Consider the following 23,017-nt stretch of genomic DNA (forward strand, 5'->3'; position numbering starts at 1 on the left):
GTAACTAACTAAAAACCAACTTATTTTTGAAACAGACACTTGAACTTACATCAGTGTGATAAAAACGACAGCAAATGAAAGAAACCACCTTTGGAAAAAAGATATTTGAAGTGTAATTTAATTGTTTAGTTGGTCTCACGTACAATAACACGGGGAGGCGGGGCTTATGACCTATACTAGGACCAGTCACCGGGGGGCGATCGAGACATTTTGGCTTCACTTTTCAGGGCTTGTGCGGCACGCTTGGGCCGAACCGACTATCTCCCGCCTCAGCCGGCAGTGCGTGCCCGCGAGTCAACTTTCCCGCGAGTGGGCGTGGTTTCAACGCAGCCAGCGGACACGCACCCAGCGTTTGAGAGCAGAGACCACTGATCATTTTTTCAAGATTTTGATAGCTTATTTTATTTACTTGGCTGCTTTTTTTATCATTCAAATTTGGCTGGGTGGCTAATAACACATTTTTCTGTGGTGTGACAAACTCAGAACACATACTTAATTTTGACTTTACAGGGACTTTAAAGGAAGTTGTTCCATGGCGGAAAAAAACCACTTCCATACATTTGTGAATCGGAATCGAATCATGACATCATCTGTATTAATACTCAGCCCTAGCAGAGAGCTCAGATAAATAAGATTAAGATAGAATAAGATAAAAAAAAATCAGAATTGCTAAACTTAAATCTCTCACTAATGAACAGATCAGTATGGAGCCACAGAGCTCTGTCTAAAGCAAGATGCAGTTACACCTCTTAAGAAGAAAAGGAAATATTTCCGTGCATGTACAGTATATGGTTTAACACTAATAGAATTTAATTGCACACATTTGTAAACTCCTTCTTAAAGGTATAGGAATGTGTACAGTATAACAGATTAGAATAGTTTGAGAAGTTTAAAATTAGCATTGTAATATAATGTTTAAAAATTGGATGGACTGTAGTTGGTGATGATGAGGTACTTGAATCCAATGGTAACCTACACTGATGTCAGAGACCGATAAATAAAAGTCAGTATTCTTTTATCGGATAGTGTACAGAGATCCTGAAATACTGGATTCTTTTAAGATGCTATTAAAATACCCTGATGAAGGTAACTGTCAAAAGATTACCTGGCTGTTAGTGACAGTTTTCAGGAATTTCTTTCCTGTTCTTTCTATCGCACCGACAGTGTTACACCCGCACAAAACCATCCAAATTTATATTTTCTTTTTAATAGTGAACATATACAAGTAAAGCGATGACACTTTGGCAATTTGTACCACTTACTGATTTAAATAACTTAGTTATTTAGTGAAATAGTTGAATAATAATTTACTTATTGAAATAAATAACTTCACATATTTAAGTTAGATCATAATTGTTTTACCTATTTTTAACACTACGCATCTGCTGGGTCACAGAGACATTTATTTTATAGTCAGTCTAGCTGTATTGATCCAAACAGAATCATATTTCGCAGGAAAACTCAGAGAAGCTGTTGCTCTGGATGATCACATGATCCAAGTTTTACTAATTTGTTTCATTTCGTTTTCAAAATGTTTTGGTTCACAAGAGTTTTTCCCTCATCATGTGAAACTTCCCTTATCATGTGTCATGTCAAGTCAAGTCACATTCACTTACAGTATATAGCGCTTTTAACAATATAAACAACATTTTATTATTTTACTTGTTAAAATACTTTTAAAAATATTGTTTCAAAGCAGCTTTACAGATTGTTTTGGCTTTACAGCAGCTCTAGGATAAAGTTATTGTCCAGCTAAAGTTAGTTTTGATTGATTGATTCACTTCCGTTGCGAAGATCATTAGTTATTAACTTAGGGGCTGCTAACACGACACTGTTCTTACAGAAAACCCTCAACGCGCTCCGGCCACCCATCCACACAAAACAGTGCTTGGTGGCTCGAGAAAGCACTCCCAGAAATAGGTTCCAGGGTGCAAACGATTATCAGTTATCTCTGCGCAAACCTACGCAACCTCTACGTAAACCTCTGCGCAAACACCGACTTCAGGACTGCGTTGTCGTTGTGTCCAGGCGCAGGTCCTTCATCAGATCTGGATACGGTCTGGATCCGGTGGACTGCGGTAAACCTCGGGATAAACAGAGAGACTAATATTAGCGTAGACGCCATCCTTCTTATGACATAACAAGTACATCAGGATTAATGGGAAGTGTTCCCGGTTCCGGCTGACCTAAACTATGCAGCCTAACATTGAATTATAGAAGTCTGTAATGTATTATGTGTACACTAGGCCAAAGATATGTGTTTTTAGTCTAGATTTGAACTGACAGAGTGTGTCTGCTTCCCGGACAATGGTAGGAAGACTGTTCCAAAGTTTTGGTGCTAAACAGGAAAAGGATCTACCGCCAGCAGTCGATTTAGATATTCTAGGTATTATCAACTGGCCGGAAATTTGAGATCGCAATAGACGTGAAGGACTATAATGCGTTAAGAGCTCGCTCAAGTACTGCGGAGATAAACCATTTAGTGCTTTGTAAGTAATCAGCAATATTTTAAAATACTTCCTGGTTCTGGTAAGAACTCAAGCTTGTGCATTTTGGACCAGCTGTAGTTTATTTATTAAGCATGCAGGGCAACCACCCATAATAGCATTACAATAATCTAGCCTTGATGTCATGAACGCATTAACTAATTGTTCTGCATTTGTCATTGAGAGCATATGACATAATTTATATATATTTTTAAGATGGAAAAATGCAGTTTTACAGATACTAGACACATGACTTTCAAATGAAAGCTTGATATCAAAGAGCACACCCAGGTTCCTAACTGATGACAAAGACTTGACAGAGCAGCCATCAAGTGTTAGACAGTATTCTAGGTTATTACATGAGGAAGTTTTTTGTCCAATAATTAGTATCTTTAGAATCTAATTTTTTTCAGAATTAAGTAGTAGGAAATTACTAGTCATCCAGTTTTTTATATCAGCTATGCATTCCGTTAATTTTGTGAATTGGTAAGTTTCATCAGGGCGTGAACAAATATAGAGCTGAGTATCATCAGCATAACAGTGAAAACTAATGCCATGCTTCCTAATGATATCTCCTAAGGGTAGTATGTACAGAGTGAACAACAACGGTCCTAGTACTGAGCATTGTGGTACACCATACTTAACTTTTGATCGATACAACATCTCTTCATTTACTCCTATTTACTTACTTAATCTGCAGCCTTGCCATGCTGACCTCTTATTCGTGAGTTTGACACAGAAGTATAAATTGGGATTTACTGTCCTCATATACAAAGTTCTAGGATATGGGATGTTGAATGGAAGTTTTGCAGCGGAGTTGATAAGACGGTTTGCAGTGGAGTTGATTTGACGGTTTGCAGTGGAGTTGAATGAAGGTTTTGCAGTGGAGTTGATAGGTCGGTTTGCAGTGGAGTTGAATGAAGGTTTTGCAGTGGAGTTGATAGGTCGGTTTGCAGTGGAGTTGATTGGACGGTTTGAAGTGCAGTTGAATGGAGGGGCACGTTCAAGTTCAAAACGGTGCGCAACGTTTTGCTACGGTTTCCGGGTTGAACGTCATGTTTCCTGGAAACGGCGTGCACCGGTGTGCAACGGGGTTTGAGATACGTTTTCTCTTGTTTGGTGGGTGTGTCAGAACTGCAGTCCAATCAGCAGCAACATGTATATAAAGCACGCGGTATTAAAGTGAACTCGCACAATGGGTTCAAGGAAAGTAATTTACAAATGTTTTCGATGCAGCTCGGTATACACAACAACTGAGGATATTAGAAGATGTTTGTTTTATTGTAAAAATATAGGTTATCAACATAATGATGTAGTTGCTTATATTTTTAGCTTCATTGCAAGTGTATGACATTTGGTATAGAAATAAACAATGGTAATTAAGTGCTTTTCCTAAAAAGGAGAAAGAAAATACAGGGTATTAAAACAGTATGAACTACAAATAAAGTCAGTATGTGAGGCTAAATAGATGCGTTTTAGTCTGAATTAGGTAAGATGTGTGCTTCCATTTCAGTTTCAGCAATCCCTTCACTCGATTGGGATGTTCTCTTCTGTTCTGGGCGGCAAGTGCAGTAACTGTAACATCGGGCATATTTTGTAGTATTAAACACATATTTATACCGACTTCATCAGGCTCCGAAAATTCTTCACAAAGAATGGCCTTCTCAGCTGCCATAGTTGCAACTCTTGCGTCATCAGAACAGTGTTCAACGCATCACCGTTTCTGTTTAAAAAACGTTGTGCAACGTTTTGTCGGGGCTGAACGCAGCCGAGGATTCCAGTTTTGGATGGGGGTGGATTGTGGGTGGGCCTTAAATTAAAAACGTTATCAAATCACTGTTTAACTTAATAAAAATGACTGACTAATATACTGTTATATTATCTGTGCTTAAATAATATTTTAATAGCTTGATGTTGTAGTGCAAACCAGGCCAAGTTCTTTTGAACTTTCTATTCATCAAAGAATCCTGAAAAATAAAATGTATTACGGTTTCCAGGAAGTTAGAAAGATTTTTGATCAGATATGATCAGTTTTCAGAGGGAAGTACATATGTTTGCAATGTTTGTAAGCTACATATCTTGTTTCACGTCCTCCATCAAAAACAACCAACAAGTTTAACCAACTATTATCAGAGAGAAAGAGTTGTCCTCTGCATTAAAATAATCTGTTTAATTTAATCTTGATGCAGTGCAAACCAGGCCAAATCATGGTCCATTTGTGTGTGTGAATTTTGTTGGAACATGTGGTCATTTTGTTCTTTTAAACTTTCTATTCATCAAAGAATCCTGAAAAAATAGAATGTATCACGGTTTCCACAAACATATAAACTGTTTTCAACATTGATAATAATCATAAATGTTTCTTGAGCAGCCAATCAGCATATTAGAATGATTTCTGAAGGATCATGTGACACTGAAGACTGGAGTATTGATGCTGAAAATTCAGCTTTGATCACAGGAATAAATTACACTTTACTATACATTCACATAAAAAAAGTGTTATTTAAAATTCTAATAATATTTCACAATATTACTGTTTCTTACGGTATTTTTGATCAAATAAATGCAGTCTTGGGGAGCAGAAGAGACTTCTTTAAAAAATTTTTTATAAATCTTATCGACCACAAATGTTGATTGGTATGCAGGCAGGCAGACGGGAAGTTATAGAGTTGCTAGTGTTAGATTAGTAGAATGTTAGACAGAATTTTTATCAGATATGTTTCCAGAGGGAGATAAAGCAAGTACATATTTACTGGATACTTGCAATGTTTGTAAAGCTACCTTCATATGTTGTTTTACCTGCTCCATCAAAACCAAAATCAACATTTCAATGGCTAGTTTTATCAATAATTATCAGAGAGAAACTGCTGTTCCCCACATTAAAATGATTTGTTTCCTTTAAACTTCATGCAGTGAAAATTGGGCCACATCATGGTCCATTTGTGTGTATGAATGTTGTTAGATGCGTTCACACTGCCATCAGCAGGTTAAGATCAGGAACTGATGATGATCACCAGGGTTTGGAGACGTTCACAGGTGTCGTGCTGCACAGACACAGACCGTCTCTTGTGATGTTCTGTCTTATGTCACCAAACACTGTTCCTCTGAAAGGCTTGATAACACTTCTTCTTTCTGACAGCGCTCCGTCTGTGGTCAGATGCATCTAAACATCAGACGAGAGAGAGAACAAAGTGCTTTAGTGAACTTAGAGCCGGTCGAAGGACTTTCTGTTATTAACAGGGATAATCAGTTACCTGCTAAATCATCCACCTGCTATGCAAATACTCAAACTCACACACACACTTTTAGCACGCTACTTACTGTCCTCTTATACAAAGTTCTAGGATATTTGCATCCAAACCTTACAGGAGAGAGCTTCCTGATGAACTGAACACCTCATACATCATGGTAAAGTACAATTATTCATATTTATAAAATGAGTTGCATGTTCTACATTTAGGATTCCAGACAAAATTGACATGTTATGGGCATTTTGAGTTGGTTTCAGATGCTGTTTTATATGTGAACATCAACGTAATCATAAAATGGTGTGGCAACATCCAGGCAGTAGTTTCATTTATTACCTGTAACTGATGTCAGATACTGTACGTATCATGTATATTTTAGAAAGGTTTGTTATTTTCTGCTTTAAAATGTTTCAGCTCCTCATTCGCATTAAATAAAGCATTGCATTGTTCTCTGCATGATGCAGTTAAACCACTGATCTGATAAAAACCGGAAAATAGCAATGTTTCAGCTTCCCCTTACCTAGTCACACCAGTTACGGCGCTTTGTGCTGTCAATGTACAGTACAGTATGCTTATTTATTTCTGTGATATTTAATCTAATTTAATTTAATTTCCCTCACCTTCAGTCAAAACATTACTGAACCTTTTTTTATTCCTCTAAAGTAAAACAGCTTTTTATGTATTGAATAGTTGTGAAAGAAAAAGTGATGTGCTGTGTTTTTCTCTGACATTGTTTATATTTATAATATTACTTGTATATTGCCTTTATGCATGCTTCATCCATATACATTTACACAATCTTTTACCATCCGGGAACTGTTTCACAAAAACAACTAGTAAAGATTGATACATAATGTTCTTGTTAAACATTACCTGACTGTATATAAAGGTCTTCAATCGAAATGTGTACGTGTTTTGGTCACCAGAGAAAAGTTTTATTGCTCAGAAAATGGTGATTTCTTTATTTTTAGAGTTTCTTTGAGAAGTTGAAAACATCTGTACTGTAAGTGTGTTTTTTTCATCAAACATTAAATTTTTCTCATGTACACCTTCCATCACTGTAATGTACCTGTTATTTTTCTTCTGTACAGACATGGTGGACCACCCGCCCCTCCCAGGAGAACAGGTGCATTCATGACAATAGGCCTTACCTGTGTAAAAACAGTCAAAAGATTAAAACATTCCCTTAGACTTTAGGTTAAAATTAAGCTATTGGGGATAATAGTAATAAAAAAAGTTTACTTCTATTAATCAGTCTTTCAATCACTATTTATTTTATTCAATCAGTTTGATTGAATCACCGTTCACGTAGGCAATATTTTAATTTAACCTCATATTAACAAGCTACATTTTTACTTTTAATCATTATTATTATATCAACTGTATATATGAATAATACAAGAAGTTTGGCAGAACTATAAACAAAACCGCAGTGAATATCAGCTACAATGTGAACACATACAGACCTTTCAAAAGGCAGAGGTTGGTTAGTTTGCAAATAAACGGCTCACGTTATTTGTATTCTTTGTGGCGATTTTATTTTTTTATTTTTTTTATTTTTTTGACGTCTCGGTCTCGACGTGCGCGTCCTGAGTGCTTTAAACAGTAAAAAAGAGAAAAGAAACAAGAGCACCAAAGACTTAAATAATCAAAAGCAAGCGTTTTTGCTTTGTATGTCTTATTTCCTGCGTTTCTGTCGAACGTGAGCGTTTTGAGGGATTCTAACAACAACTCAAGTTCCCAGCAAGCACCGCGGCAAATTATACAGGGTTACTTGTTTTATTTTGTTTTACGGTTTATCGTTTTTTTTTTTTTTTTTTTTTGCTGCCGTTGTATATCCAGTCACTACTAGTTACTTCGCGTGACGATTATTCAGAGTTCGGATATATTTACTTATTTATTTTTGTCACCGAGATACCGACCGTTAATGTTTCTTTTCGTCTATTTGATTGTCTGCCATCGCTTCATAAAAGTGGCGCAAATGCACTCGGTTTGCCAGCCGCCACACACACAGGAAAGAACGAAATGCAGTATTGTAATGATTTATAAATGTATTTTTGTTTCTTCAAACTTTGTGTGATCTCATTCCAACTCTCAAACACAGATACCAGCTCTGCATACGGCTGGCCAGAAGGGGAATTTGTAAGTAACGTTACTGTGCAAAGATCACCTGTCTAAAACACGCACACACACACAGGTTAAAAAGTGTGGGAACAGCGTGTTTATCTTTCTTCCTGTTGCTTTTGTCACCACAAGGTATCACTTCCCCTACCAATAGATAATTGCTGATTTTTGTGAAACGCTTTCATGACATCATCCTGATACATGCATCTACTGTCAATCTTCTGAGTATTTCCTTTTTTTCAGTGAAATGCCGTTTTTATTCCCTTTATTCCCCCCTTTTCTCTTTTCTCCTTATTTTTTTTCTTCGTTTTTTTTTTTTTTTTTTTGCCATAAAGGCATCATTCATTATTACTATTTACCACTTGTGACCTGTGATGCATCTGAGCTGTTATATTATATTATTTGACAGATTTTTATTGTAGACACATCTGAAAAAGACCGTTGTTTACTTTAATCTGTGCATTTACAGGAGGATGAGGAAGATGGTGATACATATGAAGCCCCACCATGTGAGCGTCCCACCATCAAAGTCCAGCCTCGCCAAGTAGAGGAGAACGTTTACCTTGGTAGGTCCATCAATCCATCCATCCATCCATCCATCCATCATTCATCCATCCATCCGTCCATCCATCCATCCATCCATCCATCCATCCATCCATCCATCCATCCATCCATCCATCATTCATCCATCCATCCGTCCATCCATCCATCCATCCATCCATCATCCATCCATCCATCCATCCATCCATCCATCATTCATTCATTCATTCATTCATTCATTCATCCATTCATCCATCCATCATTCATTCATCTATCCATCATCCATCCATCCATCCATCATTCATCCATCCATCAATCCGTCCGTCCATCATTCATTCATTCATTCATTCATTCATTCATTCATTCATTCATCCATTCATTCATCCATCCATCCATCCATCCATCATTCATCCATCCATCCATCATTCATTCATCCATCCATCATTCATCCATCCATTCATCCATCCATCAATCCGTCCGTCCGTCCATCATTCATTCATTCATTCATTCATTCATTCATTCATTCATTCATTCATCCATCCATCCATCCATCCATCCATCATTCATCCATCAATCCGTCCGTCCGTCCGTCCGTCCGTCCATCATTCATCCATCATTCATTCATTCATTCATTCATTCATTCATCCATCCATCCATCCATCATTCATTCATTCATCCATCCATCATTCACTCATTCTATCTATCTAAATTACCATACAAATGGCTTACTTCATTATGTCAGCATGGATTGTTAAAAATGTCACATGTATTTTATTTTATATTTCTATTTTTAATAGGAATTAATTATGCTTCTGATTAATGTGATTTATATTTAATGTGCTAATATTTTTTATTTAGTTTCTAATATAGCGTTTGCTTACCTTAGGTTATCCAGACAGAAGCCCAAACCCTGGTATTCCCAAAAGACAGGCAGCACCGCCGCCACGACCAGCCAAGATCCTCCCGATCGGGAAAAGCACAGTAAAACATCTTTGTGCTCAAATTATTGCAATATCGGTCTTTAATATGATTTAATTTAACAAAAGAGGCACGTGCAACTTTTAGATTCAGTGTTTGTTTTGCTTCTAGAAGCCAGAGCCGCCTCACGATGCAGAAGAGTTTTACCTCGACCCCAATGATGGAAAACGTGAGTCACTTTGAACTCTGATCAATGATGTTCATTCGACGGCCTGTTTCTATCAGTCTCTATCCTCTCATGTGTCTGTGCTGCATGATGATATTAAAAAAAATTATAGAAGAGTTTGTTGTTGTTGGGGCTTTGGTGCAGTGTAGAGTACATAGTTTACATACTTACATTTCCCCCTCATTTTCTTGGCTTTCTTAAAGGTCCCGTTCTTCGTGATCCCATGTTTCAAACTTTAGTTAGTGTGTAATGTTGTTGTTAGAGTATAAATAATATCTGTAAAATTATAAAGCTCAAAGTTCAATGCCAAGCGAGATATTTTATTTAACAGAAGTCGCCTACATCGAACGGCCCGTTTGGACTACATCCCTCTACTTCCTTCTTTAATGACGTCACTAGAACCGTTTTTTGACTAACCTCCGCCCACAGGAATGCTCCCTCAACTCTACCGAAATTCGTTTATGTACTTGTGCACTTCTTATAACTTACTGTGTTTACTCAGCTCTAGGGGTGTAACGGTACGTGTATTCGTACCGAACCGTTTCGGTACAGGGCTTTCGGTTCGGTGCACGTGTGTACCGAATGACTGAATGCAATATTTTGTGTGCGGAACATAGGTACATTTTCGTGTTTCCACACGAACATTAAGTGGCGGAAGTCTCCGCGTTCAGCGCAAATCCCGCCCTGCAGCTGATTCTAATGTTTTTTCCTATTAGACATTCTCTGGTTTTACCCGTGTTTTACCCGTCGTCACTGTAACAATGAAATGGACTGCAGGGCGAAAAAAAGCTTTTCCGCTTCGTGTGCGCCGCCGCACTCTCCGTTCCGTGGCGCGTGCGCGCGCGCGCGCGTGTGTGTGTGTGTGTGTGTGTGTCGGCCCGCTGCGCTCTCTGCTCAATGTTCGAGTCCGTGTTTGCGCTGCGCGTTCTGCTCTGTCGTTAACGGCCCAAACACTCCAATCATGTACCGATCACGCACTGGAAAAGCAAAGTCCGCTCAAATAAGGTGAAATTTCTCAGTAGTAACTTAGATTTCTGTTTGCTGAGCTGGTATAGTCATGCTGGCAACAATGGTAAAATGACCTGCTCTGATCACATGCTCTGGTAATAATAGCTTTGTACTATAGCTTTGGACTATATTTTATTTTGATAATTATTAAAAAAGTGGGAAAAAAATCGTAAATTGATTGTTGATTGATTATTGAAAAATAATAATACATTAATATATTTGTTTAATATTATTTTAATATAGGGCTATTTTCTGTTCCTGCACTGTAATCATAGTTATTTATTTATATTTTTCATTATATTTTATTATGTGATATTGGTTTGAGACTGAGAGTATTTTATTTAGTGGAGAACTTTGCAGCAGTATTTTATTTCTTATTCTTTTTTTATTTTATATCTATTTTATTATATTTTATTAAAAAGTGTTTAAAAAAGTGTAAACAACTTGTTAAAAAAAGTTTATAGTAATAAACAACCTGCAGTTTAATGTTTGCATTTCTTTCCCTTACTGTACCGAAAATAAACCGAACCGTGACTTTAAAACCGAGGTACGTACCGAACCGTGATTTTTGTGTACCGTTACACCCCTACTCAGCTCTTATGGTGATTTTCTGAAGTAAAACTGACGCTTCATCTTTTGTGTGATGTACAATAAACTTTATTAAACTCATCAGTATATGTTTGATCATCATGCGGACCTGGTCCGAAACAGCAGGCTTGTAGGCTATTAATAAATAATGGATACATACAAGCAGATGACAAATACGTTATAATAACCGTAATTAAACTACTAAACTATACAGCACTCTGACTCTGTAGGCATTATTGTCCGACTCGAAATGAACACCGTTACTGAGAGTTTCTGATATTATCATCATTCCGTGAGATGAAATTGTCCTGAGAGACTGAGCGCGAGCTCATGAAGCTCCGCCCCCTGGGTCGTCCAGCAGCAGCTTATTTGCATTTAAAGGGCACACACTAAAACAGCGCGTTTTTCTGAGCCCCAAAAAATGACAAATTAAACATGCTGTAAAAAATGATCTGTTGGGTATTTTGAGCTGAAACTTCACATACACACTCTGGGGACATCAGAGACTTATTTTACATCTTGTGAAAAGGGGCATAATACGGGACCTTTAAAGTCCCCCTGTAGTCAATGATTTTATCCATTAAAACTCATCTTTGATCTCCAAAATGACATATTATTTAAAAGTTTTTTCCTTGAAAAAATATTATTTATGCCTTAAATTTGCTTGAATGTAACTCGACAGCCTTGCTTTATTTAGTATTCGCGGTTCTATGAATATGCAAATGAGCCCTGCCTCCACTCACTCACTCAGCTCAGAGATCCACTGGTTGACGATCACACGTTGATCTGATTGGTTACAAGGTAGTTTGTGACGTCAGAAACACCAGCGATTTCAAAGCGTGTTTTTGAGACTGTCTTTGGTTCACTGCAGTTTTAAGGAGGAAATACTCAGCAATGGTGTCGACTTATGAATTTACACATGGTTTGACTTAAAGCAAATTAAAAACACAACATAGACACATAAACAACATTAAAAGCTGGATTTTCACCACAGGGGGACTTTAACTGTCGGAATATGTAGGCAAAACAAGACCATCAGCATTGTTTTTTAGGCACACACTTTGTTAAATTAAAAGTATTTCAACTTTAAAAAATGTGCATCAAGGTTGTTTTAAAAGAAGCTTGTGTGAACACATCCTAGTCTTGAGCTTCATGCACACTACCACTCAAAAGCCTGGGGTCAGTAAGATTTTGTAATGCTTTGAAAGTCTCACCAAGGCTGCATTTATTTGATTAAAAACGCAGTAAAAACAGTAATATTGTGAAATATTTTTACAATTTAAAATAGATGTTTTCTATGTTACTATATGTTAAAATGTAATTTATTCCTGTGATCAAAGCTGAATTTTCAGCATCATTACTCCAGTCTTCAGTGTCACATGATCCTTCAGAAATCACTCTAATATGATGATTTGCTCAAGAAACATTTCAGATTATTATCAATGTTGAAAGCAGTTCGTATGTTTGTGGAAACCGTGATACATTTTATTTTTCAGGATTCTTTAATGAAAAGAAAGTTAAAAAGAACAGCATTTATTTGAAATGTGTTTGTAACATTATACATTTTTACTGTCACTTTTGATCAAATTAATGCAGTCTTGCTGACCCCAGAGATTTGAATGGTAGTGTAATGCAGAGATAGATGGATGGCGTATATACAATAAACTTTATATTCTCTGTCTCCAGCCCCTGAGGTGATCCGTAAAGATAAACCTGGTAAAAAAGCCCCGCCTAAGAGACCCCCGATGAGACCTCCACCGGCCCCTCAGAACGACGAAGGTCACTTCAAGACTATGTTCATCTAACTCATATTTTCATATTGGATTTTATTAGTTGATGACACACTGCACTTTTAGTTACTGTACTCTCTGACCTTTTAGACGTTTACTTGGACCCAAATGAAGGGCAGGTAAGCTTGACTGAGCATCAGAAATGTTGAAGAAAAAAATTAAGCCGGATACCTTGTGATCATTTTAATATTACTCTATTTTTGTTTCTGTCAGGATGATGATGATACCTATCTAGATCCTGTAGCAGGTCAGTTCTCCATGAATTAATAGCTGAAAATTATTTTATAGAATGATAAGGTGACTTAAATCATATTTACAATTCATTGTTTTATTTTTTTCCAGAACCTCCTACACCCCGAAACCCGATCCGTATGCCGATGCCCCCTAAAAGTGTAGGCCTTCGAGACCCTCCATCACCACTGTACGTATGTCCAAATCAGGCTTAATAATATTGCTAAAAGCATAAAAATCATCTGAAATAAAACTGAAATAAAACAAAATATATATATAAAAAAAACTGTTTCAGCTAGTTGCCAAAGCAAAATTTCTCTTTGTCATTTATTTTAACTTGAATGATGTAGTGAAATAAAAATGAATAAAATTATATCAGTGCTGTCGAATTGATTAATCGCATCTAACATAAAAATTTATATATATATATATGTGTATATACATTTTTATGTTAGATGTGATTAATCACGATTAACCGATTTGACAGCAATAAATTATATTGATTAAAATTATAAATATACCTACATAAACTATACATTTAAAAATATAACTAATGACAAAAACACTAAAAATTTAACTAAAATTAAAATGAAAACGTGAAATACAAACATAAAGAATAATTCAAAATATTTTAAAAAATGTAACAAATTTACATTAAAGGAGGGACCCGAGTCTACAGTAGAGACCAGAATATCAGAGACTTGAGGCGGAATCTCTTCAATTAGGCCAGTAAGAATCTGCCTAGCAACACCTTAGTAACCACCACACAACGTGTTAAAAATCACTCTTTTGCAACTGTATGGCAACTACTCGGATCACATCTGGCACCTGGTAGGGACTTTTGCACAGGTGAGCATCTAGTTAGCAAAATCTAGTTTGGTAATACTATTTCTTCTTGTCTTACAGAATGAAACCACCAGTTCCCAGAGCCCATTCTGTGAGTACTGCACTAGTTTCACACGCATGCACACGCATGTTCTTCTCTTGAGATCTGATTTATTTGTTGGTTTCCTCAGAGTTCGCTCCTGATCAGTGAGAAAGGTTAGTGAGTTTAACTCATGCATGATGATGTAGACCGTATGAGCCACACGTAAAGCTTCACTTGACATCTTGTCTGGTTGTTTAGCTCCGCCTCCAGATGTGAAGCTCAGAAGTATCACTTTTTCTGGCCAGTCGCATCCACCCGCACTAACCAGCAAACCCATTCCTCCCATCATCGTCCCCAAAGAAGTCAAACCCAGGTGAGCCTCCAGATATATTTCACACTAAAATCAAAAGAAAAAAATACGAAATTATATTGTGCATAAAATATTCAGCCTATGGGTCCAGTAAGAATATTTGCATTGTGACAAAATTTTTCATGAAAATTCCTCCAAACTCGCCCAATTCTCAGTTGTCCAATGTAAAGCAAAATTTTAATTTTCATAAGTCTAATGTGAAAAAATAACATTTAACATGTAAAATGTCCATTACAAATGTTAGTGTACAACATGGTTTTATTTTCTTCTTTTTTTTACATAGCTTTCTATTCATGCTGAATTTATTTTTAAAATATTGGATTATTTTAGTATGTTATTTTAGTATAATTTATAGCTTTTGCTAACATTTTGAATTTAGACTATATATATATATTAATATATATATATATATATATATATATATATATATATATATATATATACATACAGTATATATATATATATATATATATACACACGTGTACATATTTATTTAATATTTTATTTATTTTCATCTAAATTTATTTCCATCGAGTGTTGCTCTATAATTAAGCAATACAATTTTATAAAATTTAAAATAAAAAACAAAACATATAGACATTTTATATATATTAAATATTAAGTGTTGTTTTAGTATCATTTATATACTATTTTTATACTATTACTATTAGTTTTTGCCTTTTTAGGTACTTCCACTTAAACCAAATGAAAATGAGAAAAGTTACTTGGCAATATGCTGAAAGAAAATAATTTTTTTCATGTTTTTTTATTTCAAATAATGAAAATGTTTTTATGGTTTTAGATTTAGTTAACAATCATAACCCTGGATTTTTCATTACTGTCGTACAGTTTTGTTTTTGTTTGCATTAGCGCATGAGCATTTGAGGGCAATATGTAATCGTTATGAAAATAAAGTCCCATCACCTTCTTTATGCAAAACATTTTTTTCCTTTTATTTTTTTTTATGTGAAATATGAGAAGCACATTTCATTGTCACATTCGCCTCGTCCTCATCCGTCGTAAAACTCAAATTTCTGTAAATATGTTGTTTCCAGTCCTCCTCCACCACCATCTCTGGACAGCACAGGTGAGCAAATTTATTATTTTCATTTTTTGTCATTCTCTGTCCGTCAGAGTTCAGTCTCCATTGCTTGACATGAACACTTAGGGTTAATAAAGGCAGTGACCACATCAGTATTGATGTATATAGTGATTTTGTATAGAAGATTTGGCTGATATTAGAAGTCATTAATATGCGGGCTTGTATTTTCTAAATTTAATAATCTTTTCACACGACAAGAGTCAAAAGAATTTAACAGTTTAATCTTTTTTAATGCACAGGATTCATCTGACTCCTGTTAGAACTTTTTGTTACTGTTGTCATATGTTTGTCACATAAAAACAATTACCGTCATAATTTCCATATCGGTCCTTCCCTAATTCATTGATGCTCTTTCCTCATACAGCGCTAAAAGTAAAACCAGTTGCACAGGTAAACACAACACACACAGTCAGCTGTTTATGTGATTGGTGGCAAACTGCCTCTTTATTCAGTAACTGATTGGCTGGTGGTGTTTATCACGATCAGGGGGCGGGGCTTCAGGACAGAGAGTGGTTTGCTGGAGTTTGCGACCGCAAGACTTCCGAGGAAACCTTGTTCAGGATTAACAAGGTGTGTGTTTTTGTGTGATTTGTATTTTATTTTGAATGCTGCATGTTTTTCATCTAAATGGGAATCTTGTTCTGAAATGAAGTAATACAATTAAATAAAATATAAAATATCAAGTAAAAATAAATAAAAATAATATATATATATATATATATATATATATATATATATATATATATATATATATATATATATATATATAAATTAATTTTATTTTCATCTAAATGGGAATGTTGTTCTGAAATTAAGCCATAAAATAACATGTAAAATGTATATATTTTAACATTTTTTTTATTTGTATTATTCTTATTTTATATTTTATTTGTTTTGATCTAAAGGGAAATGTTGTTCTGAAGTTAAGTAATAAAATATAACAAAAAATACACCGTAAAGAAATAATATATTTTTCACTTTTTTTTTATTATTTAAATAAGTTGTTCTGAAATTACGCGATAAAATCAAAAACTTAAATATAAAATAACATGTTACAAATAAAATATACATAAATATATAATACAAAATGTAGATATACATGGAGGAAACTATGCTCAGGATTAACAAGTTGTGTCTGTTTGTGTGATTTTGTATTTTATTGAAATGCTTCATGTTTATCATCTAAATGGGAATGTTCAGCTGAGTCATTGTTCTGAAATTAAGCAACTAGCCTAAACCCTAACCACATAATGTTTATCATTTGTCATGAATTTAGACATTTGGACTCTTGAAGAGTAATTTTTCATTTTGAGTAAGGGAGTTTTGTGGTTTTTTAATCTTAACATTTAGAGCCATTTCTCTCCAGTTTTGCTCAGAAGTCTATATTTCATGGCTGTGTGTTTCTGCCCTGTGTTCACGCAGGACGGCACGTTTCTGGTCAGGTACAGTAACTCTCAGAATGGCCGTCAGCCCTTCACGCTGGTCGTTCTCTACCATCAGACCGTTTACAACATCCCTGTGCGCTTCCTAGAGGACTCGCAACACTACGCGCTGGGAAAAGAGGGCAAGAAGACGGAAGAGGTAGAGGAGGAGAGGAAGATCTGCTTCCTTCACATGTTCTGTCTCTGTGTTCTCTGATCAGGAGTGTTTTGGTGCAACTGTGCATGTTGCTGTCGTAATCACCGTAAATAAAGCTCCGTGTGCTTTCGAATTGCTCTCGCGCTACTTTGATGTCATACACCGATCGGTCGAAGTCGAACACGCCTTCAATCTGTGGTGGTCAGGTGGTACAGCAAGTTGTAGCTCTCAGAAAATTACGAGTTTACACGTTGTAATTACAAGTTCTACAAGCACGTGAAGGCTTTTTACAGTTCAGAATTGTTACGGTAATTACGACATGGCATGAACGCACAATGAATATAAGAAGAGGAACTGTAGAGTGTGTGTGTGTGTGTATATATATATATGTATGTGTGTGTATATATATGTATGTATGTGTGTGTATATATATATATATATGTATGTATGTGTGTGTATATATATATATATATATGACACAATATACATCCTACATTCGCTTCCTGGTTGTTTACATTTATGCATTTGGCATTTTATCAGAAGTTACATTTTTTTCAATGCATGCATTGCATTCCCGGGGAATTGATCCCATGACATTTAAAATGACGTTTATTATACCCCCGCTAATTTATTATTTTAAAATGTATTATTTAATTATGTTTCACATTATTATTTCCATATACACTGTTTAAATGCTCAAGCTTAAGCTCTGTCTCAGTCTCATGTGACCATGAAATCACAGCTGGATGATTTTATGCTTTTGGCAAACTCACAAAATGCTTTTTTCCCCAAATATTTTATAGATTTTTTTGTGTGAAGAATTTTTTCTGTCATCCATTTTCTCTTCGAATTCATCATCATAATAATAGTGATAATAATTATTGTTTTATTATTATTATTGCAGTATATATACATGTTCATTATAGTATATGTTCATTATGATCACATCTTCACCCTTTATCTTCAAACATTTTGAGAGCATATTGCGTAGTTGTGCTTGGAGTCGATTGTTTGGTGATAATAATGCAATGAAACATGCCAAATTGGGTGGACATAATTTGTGGCCAGGCTGTCATGCAAAGCATTCAAAAACAAGAGAGAACCAATGAAATATTAATAACTGATTATGTCGTCAATGTATGCTTTTTATAGCTTTTTTTTTGCCAAATGATTTTGTCAGATAAATACTTTAACCAAGTTTAGTGTTTTGTTCTTCCCTTCTCAAAAATATTAAATATTTTCCTCATATTTTGATGGTTTAATCAAACTTTTTACGGTCATTAAAAACAAACATCACCTCTAGAGATCACTTTTGGCCACTACTACATATTGACATATTTCGATGCAAATTTCAGAGCAAATATACACGGATTACAGTAGTAATATACAATAGTTCTGATCATCTCTGTCTGTGTTTTCCAGCTCTTCGGCAGTTTGCAGGAGATGATCTCGCATCACATGAAGAACCCGATTCTGCTGATCGACCGTAAGAGTCAAGCTAAACACAGCACGCTCCTGTCTCACGCCGTACGGCCCTAATGCTCCAGTCAGCCTGATGTTACGTATAGAAACACTCACTCATATATAGCTTCAATTATTTATACCATCGTGTTTGTAATGCAGTCAAACGTTGATAGTGTCTTGTGTTTAGTGGCTTTCATGTTTGGGGATTTTATATGTGGTGACTATGTAGTTTAGCTAAACTCCCATATGTAATGTTTACAGAGCAATTTGTTGTCTTAGTGTTAAATAGTTTGAATAAAGGAACGTGACCTTTCTGACCATTTTTTTTAAATCACACAAACATTGATTAAAATCAAAATGACTTCACGTCAGTGGCAGTGTTGTGAAGCTACTTTGAATCCGTATTCTGACAAGCTATGATTGTAAATGTTAAGTGGTTTGAAAAAGTATTTATCAATATAATGGTACTTTGAAATGATTTTCATATTAATTCTTACTTGATAGATCTTTGAAACATTGATGGATATTTCAAACAATACCACACTACTGGTATTGTACAGGACCTAAATACATTGCAGATATGCTCACTGAATATAAACCCAACAGATCACTCAGATCACTAGGATCATATCAGCTAGAAATACCAAGGGTTCACTCTAAGCATGGCGAGTCCGCTTTTAGCTATTATGCTGGAACAGCTTCCAGAGGAGATCAGACGTGCTCCTACAGTAGTCACTTTCAAATCCAGACTCAAAACACTTCTGTTTAGCTGTGCATTTACTGAATGAGCACTGTGCCAATGTTCGTCCGACTGTTTGTACTGTACTGTATTTTATTTTTTATTCTTCTTAACTGTTTTAATTATTCTTATTTCTTGTTATTATTTTAATTTCTTCTCTGTAAAGCACTTTGAATTGCCATTGTGTATGAAATGTGCTATATAAATAAACTTGCCTTGCCTTGCCTTGCCTTACTGTACATATCCAAAACTGTGGCGATAACACTGTTTTAATATAGAGATCATAGAACTGTTCATGTACCATGGTATTTATGGATATGTCAAGGAATAATATGGTACTTTTCTATTATGTTTTGTTTAATGCAGTGCTGTCATTGTTAACTTAAAACATTTCTGGTAATTGAAATAAATGTTAACTTAAAAAAAATAAAGGTAAAACTTTAGTTATGTTACATGTACACAGTAGTAATAACAGTAAATTATGCATATTTACGTGCAACTAACCCTGACCCAAACCCAGTAACACTTTATTTTACAGTGTCATTTTTACATAATGTTACATGTAGTTATTATAGTAAAAACAATAAATTATGCATAATTATATGAAACTAACCCTAAACCAAACCAAACCCTTTAGTAAGTACATGTAGTTAATTAATATTACTCTCAGTACTTAAATGTATAATTACACTGTAACAAAGACACCTTAAAATAAAGGGTAACACTTTATTTTAGTGTCCTTGTTACATATGTTACATGTACTTAACATAGTAATAACAGTAAATTATGCCTAATTACATGCAACTAACCCTCAACCAAATCCTAATCCTATCCTAACCCTATAGTAACTACATGTAGTTGCTTAATATTACTCAGTACTTAAATATATAATTACACTGTAACAATGACACCTTCAAATAAAGCGTAACCCTAACCCTATATTTAGTAAATGTAGTTAATTAACATCACTCAGTAATGTGTAAAATATATAAAAAAGCTTTCAGTTATACTTTTAGTAAATATTTCAGCTACTTGCCTAAGGAATATTTTATAATTTTAGTTTAAGTTGAAGTACTTAAATTACTTAAAATTAAAATTAAAATGGAAATAAAAAACGAAACAGACATAATAAAGCTGACATTGAAAAATATATAGAAATCTACTGTATAAAATTGTTAACGAATACTATATGAATGATACTAAAATAACACTGGGTTAATGCCCTGTGTGTTGCTGTTGTTCCTGCTCTGAGTGAGTGTGCAGAAATAGACCCCAGTATTTTTAGGGGGTGGTGGGGGGGAGTTCCTGCTGTCACATGTTTGTCTCGAGCGGAGGGGTACACGAAACCCCTTCACAGTCCCTTCATCTGTAAAACTCCTGTGTTTCACTGCTATATCCCTCACTCAGCTTCTGTGAGAGAGTGTTTACAGCATCTGCGCCGCAGCGCTGGAGTTTCTCCCTCATTCAGCTCGTATCAGTGCGCGCGGGTCTACTTTCTCACGCGGAGGAGTCCGGCAGCGCTCAGAGAAGTTGCCTGGAGTGAATCTGACCGGCCGAAGAAAGAAGAGATTCACGAGCATTCGCGGAATATCTGTGTCTAACGGGACACACAACTCGGAGGAACAGAACACAAACACAACTCTTTATCTGCGCCTCCTCCTCCTCTTCCTCATCTTCCTCCTGTCCTCTCAGTGTTGGTCCTGGAGAATGGCGCAGATTTTACCCATCCGCTTTCAGGAGCATCTGCAGGTAAAACCGCACAAACACACGCAACATTCGTGTGTTTCCGCTCGACGCGTCGCGAGCCGTCAAACTGTAAACACGCAACTATGTATCAGCGGCCTCGCCCGCGCGCTGCGCTCATGCACGCACAAGTTACATACTTGATACATATGTGACATTTAAAAGAATATGGAGTTGCGTTACATGTTACATTGTCGTGTAAAAGAATGAGGGCAACGAACCGGTACATTGTAACATCGTTGCATGACGTGTTCGAATTTGTTACAGAGTTGCATGACATTTGAATGAATACAGTTAAGATCATGGAATGCTTTTTTCCCCCCTGAAATTGCAATGATGAAATGTTACACACTTGCACTTGCCCAACATTTAAAATAATGTAGTTGAATGTAGTTTTATTTGATTTGATTAAATATAAAAAATTGTACAGCTAAATATATGCCAAGCTGCTGTGACAGATCAATATTACCTTAAAGGTTTTCCGCATTTGATCACATTTTTGCTGTCTTGCATTCCACTTCAATAGCCCTACAGTGTTTTAAATATTATTACAGATAATATTACATGTACAGTAATATGAACTCATAATTATACACAAAGTAGAAATGTTTCAGATCATCACACAGCATGTACAAAAATGCTTGACATTTTATGCCAGTAAATAGTTGCATGATGGAAATTGCCACAGTGACAAAGTCATATGTTGCAGTTGTTTCATGGCATGCGAAATAATATCTTACTGTAGTGAAACAAGCGGGTCACTGAAGCGAGTTTTAGAGATGATGAAACTCAATAATAATAATATAGCTGCAAGCAGCAATTATCGGGGCCAAGCGCAAGCAGACGACAGGATATGCCAACATGGCTGAAGGTGTCAGACCAACTGCAACAATGAGCAATTAAATACATTTAAAGAGGATTTTAGGCGAAATGGCTGAAAAATCATATAAAAAGTCATTCGAAATATGATTTAATGGATTATCACTTTCGACCAATCTGTGGCGCAGTTACAAAACTGATGTGATGTGGTCAGAGTGAAGTGACAATGACACATACAAAGTTTGGTGTCAATATGTCAAGGCATTGCAGAGATAAAGCCTGAATAGTGCTTTTAGCATCATGCCTCAACTTTGCTGCTACGCTATACGAAAACGGTTTCGTCTATAGACACGAAATCCATAACTTTTAGTCAGCACAGTCTGGAGATGATACGATTCGATTTTGGTGAAAATCGGACAAACGGTCTAGGAGGACTTCGAAAAAGTAGGTTTTGACTGAAAATCAAGATGGCGGACAGGAAGCTAGGCCAAATAAGGAAACCTTGGTATCTATGTTCTCGTCTTGACCCAAGGAATCTATTAAGACCAGTTGCATTACAATAGGCCAACTTATTCAAAAGTTATTAGCAGTTTTGTCAATTTTGTTATAACTTTTGACCACTAGGTGGCACTGTCTCGAAATATTTTGGGTACCTTCAGGGGATGGTGCTGATGGCACATTTTGAGTTTCGTAATATTACACCAATGCATTTGTTTAGTATAGCATTTTATTTCACAAAACTGCATTGAAGTCAATGGGAATTTCATGTTTTGTTCTATTATAGCGCCACCAAGAGGCTGAGTCCCACCATCTTTTTTACATGTCCTCAGAGTGAGCTCATACATATGTGTGTCGATTTTGGTGAAAATATCTCAATTCGCTTCGGAGTTATAGACATTTATATGAAAAAACATGTAAAAAATGACTGACACATGACTTTGTTTGGAATTTACTACCCCTAAACATCAATATTTTCGCATTTGGGCATTGGCGTATAGCTATCGACCTATGTTTCCAAACTTCTGACGGTGGTTTCATCTCGATCGGACTAGCGGTTTCAAAGATATAGCCAAATGTTTTTTAAGCGCTAAATCACAACGCTACACAAACCGTAAGGCGAAACCTAGCATGTTTGGTATCATAGGACTCGGCAACGATTCAGGAGTCTAAAAAGA

The 23,017-nt window shown here is 35.8% G+C and overlaps 2 protein-coding genes across 4 annotated transcripts in view; both read left to right on the forward strand.

Moving 5' to 3' along the window:
- The first annotated feature begins 5,536 nt into the window (after positions 1-5,536).
- LOC311065867 (uncharacterized protein) lies at positions 5,537-19,504 on the forward strand. The gene is made up of 19 exons (XM_084086693.1): positions 5,537-5,894; positions 6,706-6,737; positions 6,826-6,860; positions 7,839-7,876; positions 8,328-8,424; positions 9,285-9,379; positions 9,488-9,545; positions 12,825-12,917; positions 13,019-13,047; positions 13,142-13,175; positions 13,271-13,349; positions 14,066-14,096; positions 14,176-14,200; positions 14,286-14,400; positions 15,453-15,484; positions 15,864-15,889; positions 15,986-16,069; positions 16,922-17,080; positions 18,500-19,504. Exons 1-19 carry the CDS (start codon positions 5,892-5,894, stop codon positions 18,614-18,616), a joined length of 1,182 nt encoding a protein of 393 aa, XP_083942819.1. The 5' UTR covers positions 5,537-5,891; the 3' UTR covers positions 18,617-19,504.
- Positions 19,505-20,597: 1,093 nt separating this feature from the next.
- cltcl1 (clathrin, heavy chain-like 1) overlaps positions 20,598-23,017 on the forward strand; it is a 56,608-nt gene continuing 54,188 nt past the window's right edge. The window contains exon 1 of one of the 3 annotated variants that reach the window (XM_084086408.1): positions 20,598-21,029. In XM_084086408.1, coding sequence (XP_083942534.1) covers positions 20,988-21,029 — 42 coding nt within the window. In that variant the 5' untranslated portion in view covers positions 20,598-20,987. The remainder of the gene's footprint in view (positions 21,030-23,017) is intronic. The other 2 variants (XM_084086410.1, XM_084086409.1) reach the window with 2 other exon arrangements.

This window comes from Abramis brama (genome assembly GCF_963993115.1).
Source record: "Abramis brama genome assembly, chromosome: 16".
In the NCBI taxonomy this organism is placed as follows: Eukaryota; Metazoa; Chordata; class Actinopteri; order Cypriniformes; family Leuciscidae; genus Abramis; species Abramis brama.